This window comes from Propithecus coquereli, unplaced genomic scaffold (assembly GCF_000956105.1).
Source record: "Propithecus coquereli isolate 6110/MARCELLA unplaced genomic scaffold, Pcoq_1.0 Scaffold178, whole genome shotgun sequence".
NCBI classification, from domain to species: Eukaryota; Metazoa; Chordata; class Mammalia; order Primates; family Indriidae; genus Propithecus; species Propithecus coquereli.
The window spans coordinates 68,258-77,407 of NW_012142523.1; the positions used below are offsets into that span (position 1 = coordinate 68,258).

The window sequence follows — 9,150 nt, forward strand, 5'->3', positions numbered from 1 at the left end:
TGGGAGAAGGGGGTGGGATCTCAGGGTGTGGCGGGTGGACTTCAGGAGGGGCTGGGGTGAAGGTGACAGGAGTCCTTCCCTGAGCAGTCCCTGGGGTGGGAGGTGGCTGGTGGAGCCACTCGTGTCCAGGAAACAACAAAGAGGACAAGGGTGGGGCGCGTGCAGGGGCACCGAGGCCAGCCCAGGCTCCGGCTGGAAGCCTTCCCATCAGCTCTCACACACACTCACGTACACTCCCGCCGTGGGCTCCCAGATATCGAGAGGAGGCACAAACCCCCAGTACAACCTAAACCCACTCTCTTCCTCTGGCTGGGTGACGGTGACATGAGCACCCTGCTCACCTGTAAGTCCCTTAAGGGCAGGAACCATGTCTGTCTCATACGCCACCACCTCCCCACTGCCTGACATTGAGGAACACTCTGTAAGGATTTGATGTTTGAATGAATGAATGAACAAATGAGTCTGATCTGGTGCCATTGCCCCTTTTCGCCAACAGGATGGACAGGTGGCCTTAGTCGGTCCTGTTCCCCAGGATGGCCAGCAGCTTACTCACAGCTTCCAGTGGACTTTTTTTTTAATGTCCTGCAGTCCCAGACCCAGGTCTGTGTGTCCCACTGACCCTCTGCTGAGCAGTCATTTCATCGTTCAGATGCTCAGCTGTCCCCTCTGTAAGGGGGGTTGGCTCAAAGCTTTTCTGGGTTTGGTAATTGGGAATGGATTTGCAACTGAAAAGGCAGGACAAAGGTGAGCTGGTTTTGGTGTGGCCACTGTCATCACCGTCACCACCACGGTTGCCATCCCAGCCATTGCCCCACCTGCCACCCTTATCAACCCTTTCTCCTGCTCCCCAAATAACCACACTGCCTCTAGCCCCATTCAGTTTTTAAGTTAATCACATTTAATTGTTTCTCATCAGGGAATAGAGAAATCAGAAAAGAGATTCACAGCACTTGGCGTCAAGAAAGGGTTAACTAAAAAAAAATAGGAATATATTAAGCTTTTGACGGGAAAACATGCAAACGCAGTCCCTCTCACACTCACACCTACGTTCTGACTCTCGCACCCGGCTACCGCGCTCACGCCTGCCCTCGGGCGCGTGTACACATGCACGCACATGCACACACACATACATACATGCGCACGCTCACACGTGCATGTGCACACACATGTGCTCCCAAACGCCAGCACACACTACCAACAGGCACACTCAAACACACTCCCTCCCGCTCCCAGGCTGTCCTCCCTCACGAAAATGGCAAAGCTAGACTAAACTCGGGGCTCTTGGGGGCACACGCAGGACTCTGCACTTGGGATGGGGAGACGGAGAGGCCGCGGGAGGGACAAGTGGCCTTAGACGATCCTGTTCTCCAGGATGGCCAGCCGCTTACTCACAGCTTCCAGTGGACTCGGAGTTAAGGAGAGGTGCAGGCTGGCCAGAGCAGAGCAGTGACAGGTGAGGCCCCCACTCTGGGACTCCCCTTCCTGTTGCCACCAGAGGGCTCCTATTCTAGGGTTTCCTCTCGCCCCCTATAGCATGTGTTCCCCATGCTATGTGTTCCCCCACTCTGCCAAAACTCATCCATCCACTGTCCTCAGGACGGTGCTTTCCAAAAAGCACAGCCGGTTACTGTGAGCCCCGTGCGCCCAGCCCTGCTCACCCTGCTGGGTCCCACACATCATCCTGACTGAGCCAGGGGAGCTGTCTGGAGCCCAGCCCCACCTCTGAAGGGGGGCTGTGTCAGCCACGTCACCGAGAACCTGGGGAATGGGGAATCCACAGGACACCATGTTCTCCTGAGCATGTCCAGACTGTGTGTGTCCAGTCCCCAGATCCTTGCTTCTGCCTCGGTCTCCCTGTTTACCCTCTAGGAGCCTCTGCTTTGACAAGGTCTGTACCAAAGCTGGCACCAGCCTATCTGGGCAAAATGCAGCCCTTCTTCAGCAGGAGGCAGGGAGGAGGACCTGCCCCGACCCACCCACACGTGGGCTATGCCCCCTCCTCCCCACACTGCCAGCCCTCCCCGGCCCGCAGCCGCCTCTGGGGAAGGATATGTTTCCTGGTCAGGGCCTGCAGCAGCCCCTCCACTTCGGCCTGGAATTTCACCACGGACTCACAGGCGCACGGGTCTTCCTCTGCAGTGGACAAGAAGGCGGGGAAGAGGGAGGGGCTGTTGAGTGGTTGCGCAGGGGAAGGGGAACAGTCACTGCCCAGGGCCAGGACTGGGGAGTCCTGGGAGAGTGGGGGGCCTCGGGTCTGAGAAGGCAGAGAGACAGAGCTCCTGAGACAGAGCCCCTACGAGTGGTGGAGCGGAGACTCCTGAACGTCTTCCTGGTCCCTCAGAGCCCTGATAATGAACTACAATAGCAGCATCCCTGTGCCGGGTGCTCACCATGTGCAGGACACCGTTAGGGGCCTTCTGTCATCTTGGTGACTCCTCACCCCAACTCTTTGGGTTGGAAGTCATTCATCTCATTTTACAAATGAAGAATCCAAGAAGTGAAACAACTTGTCCATGGCCACGGTGTCAGAGCCAAGTTGCAAAGCCAGGTACGTCTGGCACTGGCGCCCACGTCTTTACCATGAGGAACCAACTGGCGAGGCCACCAGGGAGGACTGGGGGAGGCAGCAGCATTCAAGTCCTGGCTCCCTCAGTTATTAACAGTTGTTCCACCCTCCTGGCCTTGGCTTTCCTGTCTGTAAAATGGGGATAATGGCATTCCTACCAAATGGGATTGAATGGTTTAATGCTTGAGCACTGAGAACAGCGTCATCCACATAACAGAGCATTCAATATGTTTGCCGGCAGTAAGCGCTGAGCTGGCCAGCCCACCTCCCGGTTCTGCCAACTGCTTCTCCCCACCCACACCCCCTTCCAGGATGCCAGCCCTGGCCTCACTCACCCACACAGATCTTCTCCTGCAACTTCTTGCCTATCTGGTTGATGGTCTTGAAGTCAGCAGTGTAGAAGTAGTGCTCTGCCACGGGTTCCGAGGCGATTTCCCTCAGCTCGTCCTCCACAGCGTTGCCCACGCCCACAGCAAACATCTTAAAGCCTGCCAGGAGGAGCGGGACAAGTAAGGCTGGCCGTGGGGACAGGCAGCCATATGGCGGGGCCTCCTGGGGAATGCCTAGACAGCCAACACCAGACACCTCCTGGTGGCAACTGCTGGAATTGCAAGCACAATGCCTGAAACAATGACAATGTGGAAATTTACTGAAGTTCCACGTGTCAGACCCTGCAGCTACTTCCTGTACTGGAATCTTTGTTCTGAGAGCTTCATTGAACCCTCATAATCATCCATCTGGTGGCTATTATTCTCCTTTTTTAATAAGTGACAAAACTGAGGCTCAGGATTGTCCCAAAGTGGGGTTTGCTCTCCAATATTTGGTGTGTTCTTGGGAACATTCAACTGGAAAAGTTCCCAGCCTCATCCACAAAAGGACCATAAAAACAAGCCACTTACTTTTCTGGGGCTTCAGTTGGACTAACCAATCCTCTCCAATCAAATTCACCTGGGTTTAGGATACTAATCAGAGCCACCAAGGTAAACTACAGTGGGGCTGTACCTGTGTTTACCCCTGGCCATCAGTGGTGCCCAGGGTCGAGGCAGGCAGCACCTACCGAGGTCCTTGGCCTTCTTGGCAGCATCATTAATGTAGTCCTGGCTCCGGCCATCAGTGAAAACAATGCCCACCTTCTGGGCACCAGGCCTGGCCCCGCTGGACACAGTGAAGGAATTGTCGATGAGGTACTTGAGGGCAGCCCCGGTCATGGTGCCCTTCTCCATGTAGGACATATTCCGCACAGCCGCCTTGATGTCCTTCTTGGTGTGGAAGCGGCCCAGCGGGAACTCCTGGCGCACAGAGCTCGAGTACTGCACCAGCCCCACCTGGGCCAGCTTGTCTGACACGTCCAGAGTGTCCACAATCTGGTTGATGAACTTCTTCACCAGCTCAAAGTTCTCCGGCCGCACACTCTTGGATCCATCAATGAGGAAGACCAGGTCAGTGGCCGAGCTGCCACCACCGCCACTGCAGACTGGGAAGGGCAGGAAGGCGGGGGGTTGAGGCTTAAGGACATAGTCATCCATCCTGACCACTGGCTGGGCACCCACCGCACACCAAGCTCTGTGCTGGGATCATTCCGTTTTGCCCTGGGAACTGCCTCTATAAGCCAAGGTTACTGGCCACATTCTACAGCATTGGAAATGCTGTTAAATCACACACCTCAGAAGGGGTGGCACCAGCATTTGAGTCTGAGGCTAAACCACACTAAACCCAGCACCCATTGTATTAAAAAGAGGGACAGAAGTCGGGAGCGAACTTTCCACAGACATAAACTCTAAAAGGCAACTATCTACTTTGAGGACCCGTCAGAAAGAAAGTGCAGAAAGGATCCGGTGGGCTTCCTGGGGAACAGCCAAGCCCCATCACCTCCCACCACCCTCCCAGGGCTTGCCTATGTCCAGCCCACTGACCATTGCAGGTCTTCCCATCACTGTTGAGGGTGAAGCCCTCACGGCAGGCACAGGTGTAGGAACCCGGGGAGCTGATGCACACCTGCTCACAGTCGTGGTCTCCTGTGGCACACAGGTCTGACACCACTGCAGGGACAAGGGAAGGCGCAGCTCTCACAATCACAGGGCCTTGGACATCTCAGCCAGGATGCCTTCACTGACCATGGAGCCCAGGCCCCCTCGCACCCTCGGGAAACTGAGGGCCCAAACGGGGTAGACTCCAGGCCCCAGACTCTCAGCCGGTCACATGCCAAAGACCCCCTCACAGGCCCACCTCCCCTCTGCACAGGACTATGAACCCTCTCCTGGCAGTGCCCAGACCCCTCAGACCCTCCTGCATCACAGAAAATTCTGGCACCCAAAGCCCCAGACAGAGAAACACGCATAGGTTTTGCAGGCGCGCCCCTCACTGGGTTCTGGCCCTTCCTTGGTCTCTGCTAGGACTCTGCCACATAAAAGGACATCACCTCTCCCCAGTTTCCTTAACCCAGGACTGGGGACCCGCCTCAGAATCAGGCTCCGCCCCAGCTACGGCCCCGCCCCTGGTGCTGGCCCCACCTCAGTCTGATCTAGGTTCCATCCCAACCCACGTGGGCGCTGCCCCAGCGCGGCCCCGCCCCTGATGTTGGCTCCTGCTCAGGCCCCGCCCCTTATAGGCCACCGCCTCGGCCAGGCCCCGCCTTCTGACGTGGCCCCGCCCCGACGGACTTTCAGTGTCGCGCTCGCCCCGGCCCCGCCGCGCCGCACCGCACAGGGCCTCCTGGAACTTCCTGGACAGCTTCTCGATGACGCTGTAGCTCTCCACGTAGTCCACGTGCTCGTCCTGCGGCTCGCTGGCGATCTGCCGCAGCGTGGCCTTGTCCACGCGGCCCACGCCGATGGCGAACAGCTCGACGCCGCTGTCCCGGGCCCGCGCGGACACGTCCCGCACGCTGTCCTGGGGCCTCCCGTCCGTCACCACGATGACCACCTGCGACGCGACGCGACACGCGTGGGACCTCCCGCCTGCGCCCTCCGGGAAGCCCCGCGGGACCGGCGGGAGCGGAGACTGAGGCGCGGAGAGGCAGAGGGACGGGCCGGTCCCTCCGCTGGCCGGGTGCGGGCAGACCCTCCCCTGCCAGGGCCCGGCCCCGGGAGGAGGACCTGGCCGGCCACGGGCGACCCGTTTCCTCCGACGGAAAGAGACGGGGCTGAGGTGCTGCCATCCGACTCGCTCAGCCAGGCAGCCCTGCGATGGCAGGGGGGAGGGCGCGCCCCCAGGCTGCGGGCTGTGGGAGCCGGGCCGGGGAGCTGGGGCTCGGCCTGGGCAGGTGCGCGGGCTGCCTGGCCCCCGCAAACGCCCTCTCCGGCCCGGCGCCCTGCAGGTCTGCACCTTCGCCACCAGGGGGCGGCCGAGGCTCACAAACGAGCCCTGCCCCCTGTAGGCGTCCGTCCTCCTCCGCGCCCTGGACAGAAACCCCTCCCGCATGGCCCAAGGGACCAGCCGAGGCATATGCCGCCCTTCTCTTCCTCCACTCTCCAGCATGATCCATGCCCCTGCCAGGGAAAGAACGTGCCTGCTCCCCTCCCACGCCGCTCCTCTGGTCTGTACCCCAGAAAGAGGGAGAGAGGGACCCTGGCGCTGAGCTCCCGCGTCACCACCCACTGCCTCCACCTGCCCTGAGGCCAGGGTCAGGGTCCTCCCGGCTCCGTCCAGTCCGGGCTAGGCACCCAGCCCCCTGTGCTGCTTCTCTGCTTCTGATCTGGGTCCCTGTCCTTAGCCCCAGGGCCTGGCCCGCTCTCTTGGCGGCCCCAGTTAAGACGGGCCTGGGTCGTCAGTGCCGCTGCACAAGTTATAGCTCACCTTGCTGAGCCGCACTGTCCTCGTCTGTAAGAAGGTGCTGGGGTGAGGTGGAGCGAGAGTGGAGATCACTCTCGGTGAGAAGCCAGGAAGGGGCAACTGTTATTTTCAGCGTCATTACCCTGGACTCCCGGGGGGTGATCTTGCGTGATCTCTTCCCCCCAGGGGCCTGGGCGCCTGGCACTGAAAACCTAGCGTGACTGTTCACTGCCACATGCTGCCACATTCTCTGAGGCCCACTGTCCCCTTTAGTCCCTGCTGGTCCCCTGCCACCCAGCTTCCAGACTTCCCACGGCGCGGTGCACATACCTTGCTGATGTGGGGGGATCTGGCGCGACCGCCCTCCGCATCGCTGAGGGCCTTGGTGATGGCGAACTGGATGGCCAGACCAGTCATGGTGCCCGTGGACAGCGGCTGGATGCGGCGCACAGCCTGCAGCAGCGCGGCCTTGGAACCGTAGGCCCGCAGCGGGAACTCCTGCTTCACGGCGCTGGCGTAGTTGACCACGCCCACCCGGGTGGCATTGGGCCCCACATCCAACGACTCGATGACCTGGGACAGGAACACCTTCACCTTCTCAAATTCTACAGGCCGCACGCTGCGGGAGCTGTCCACAACGAACACCAGGTCCGTGGGCCGGGTCCGGCACAGGTGCTCTGGGAGGGGGCAGGAGGGAGAAGCCAGAGAGCAGGGCCAAGGTGAGGAGGATCCCTGGACACGCTCAGAGGCAAAGGAGCGGCGAATCAGGGCCACTGAGATCTGCACATGAGGCCGCAGACAGAGCAGACCACAGACTTCAGCTGTGCTGGCCGGGCTGTTTCGCCAGTGTGTGCCCACTCAGCAAACTCCTTGCCAAAGGCCCCCCAGTGCAGCCCGTGGGGAAGGCAGAGGGCCAAATCCTGGCCTTGGGCACCCCACATTCACCTCTCTGTGCCTCGGTTTCCTCATCTGTGCAATGAGCGAGCCATCCTTCCCTGGAGGGTGCTTCAGGGAGGAGCAAGGCAGCCCACAGAGTTGGGCACACACGGAGGGGGTTTGGGGCGGCAAAGGACACTATGCCCTTGAAAACACACTTCTCAGGCTGCAGCCCAGACTTGCTGCCAGAAACAAGGGCAGCTATGTCTCCTAGCTGGGCAGGAGGACACTGACAGTGGCCCCCCAGACGTGGGCACAGTCTTGAGCCAAAGCAGTGCCCATCGACATGGCCTCTTACATCTGAGCATCGGAGCAAGTCACCAGAGTGGAACCAGTTTCCCTCAGCCCGGCAGGGCCCGCTGGCTAATTGCCGAGGACGGGGAAAAGGAGCAGGAATTCCTGGTGACCACCTCGGCAGCCTGACCAGGTGGGCCCCAAGACACACCCCCAAGGAGCAGTGTCCCTCCAGACACCCAGAGAGGCAGCACCATGTGCTGGGAAGTGCACGGAGTTGGAGTGAGACGGGCCTGGGTTCAAATCCCGGCTCAGCCACCCGTGGCTCTGGGCAGGTCATCGCGCCTTTCTGAGCCTCAGTTTTCTCTTCTATTCAGTGGGGAGGACAAGGCCACTGCATGACACTGTCACTGAACCTGCAGCCAGGCAGGGCTCAGTACAAAGGCCCTTCCCTCCCTGTCCATGCGTGTATGAACCGAGCAGAGCTGATCCCAGGTGAGGATACAGGAGAGTCGGGAAAGGGAAGATGCGCAGGGCTGTCCCAGCCCCACTCACGGTGCCCTGGACTGGGACTCCGGGCATCAGAGTTCCTCAAGAGACCTTAGAAACCGCCTTGCCGCTGGCTCCCTGGTCCCTAGTAGCTAAAGCTACAAATGGGTAAACTGAGGTCCAGAGAGGGAGAGGGGATTGGCTACTCATGGAGTGTTAGATCAGGAGCCAGGAGGCTCAGGGGCTATCTCGCTGTGTGATCTTAGGCCCTCCCCTCTCTAGCCTCAGTTTCCCCATCTGTACAGGAAGAGTGGGCATTCCAGGACTCAGTGCCCAAACTTGAAACCCTGCGGGTGGCGTTGCCGCTCGGGGGCCCCATGCTAGCAGGACTGGCAAGGGGGGATGGGTTCTTGGCCTCCCAGAGCTGCACTCACCGAAGTGCTGTGAGCTCAGCGCTGGGCCTGGAGCAGCTCCAGACGTCAGCCGGCTCTGAGTGGCTCTTGCCTCCCAGAGACCTGGAAGACTGTGGTCCCTGCAGCATGTGTGGTCCCCAAGGACTGAGGACCCCTGCCCCAACCTTTATCAGCATCACCACTTCTGAGTGCTGCTGCACCCTGCTGGCCACCCCTGCCTCCCTGCAGCTATCCCCGTCCCGGACCCCATCCCGGCCCCAACTCAGTGCCCAGACCCCAGGCTGATGGTCAGGACCCACCCGCCCAGTGTCCCCCAACTAGCGCAGGCCCCCTCACCTCTGGACTGTGGGGTGAAGCCAAGAATTCGAGGGGCCTGGAGCAGCAGCAGCGGCAGCAGCAGGCTGCCCAGCACAAGGCCGGTGCCAGAGGGGACCCTCATGGCTCTGGCAGCACAGGCAGCAGCAGGCACAGTTGTGGGGGCCGGGGGTCCAGGTCTTATCAACCCCGATGCCCGCCCAGCCTCCTGGCCAGGCGGCCCCCCACTGACGTGGGGGCAGCCCGGGGCGGGGCTGGGGCTGAATGGAGGTGTGTGTGCCCGGAGAGGGAGGGAGCGCCTGGCCAGGGCTCCAGAGGCCCCTCTGACCACAAGGCCTCCTTTGCCCGCAGAAGCAACCGGAGCTGCAGCTGGAATTCGGGAAATCTCAGGTGGGTGGAGGTGGCTCCTCCAGGGGCTGGAGCCCA

At 60.5% G+C, this 9,150-nt stretch overlaps 1 protein-coding gene across 1 annotated transcript; it reads right to left on the reverse strand.

Annotated features, from left to right (window-relative positions):
* Positions 1–1,350: 1,350 nt before the first annotated feature.
* On the reverse strand, positions 1,351–8,848 carry MATN1 (matrilin 1, cartilage matrix protein). The gene is made up of 8 exons (XM_012642250.1): positions 8,746–8,848; positions 6,668–7,014; positions 5,266–5,488; positions 4,480–4,605; positions 3,624–4,040; positions 2,902–3,054; positions 2,053–2,133; positions 1,351–1,400 (listed from the first exon to the last, which is right to left on the reverse strand). The coding sequence occupies exons 1-8, from the start codon at positions 8,846–8,848 to the stop codon at positions 1,351–1,353; spliced, it is 1,500 nt and encodes a 499-aa protein (XP_012497704.1).
* Positions 8,849–9,150: the final 302 nt, after the last annotated feature.

Excerpts from the sequence above, each read along its gene's own strand:
- MATN1 (XM_012642250.1), bottom strand. The coding sequence starts at position 8,848 with ATGAGGGTCCCCTCTGGCACCGGCCTTGTGCTGGGCAGCCTGCTGCTG. Across the intron at positions 7,015-8,745 it reads CTTCACCCCACAGTCCAGAG|AGCACCTGTGCCGGACCCGG; the intron begins GTGAGGGGGCCT and ends GCCCCCTCCCAG. Across the intron at positions 4,606-5,265 it reads GTTCCAGGAGGCCCTGTGCG|TGGTGTCAGACCTGTGTGCC; the intron begins GTGCGGCGCGGC and ends TTGTCCCTGCAG.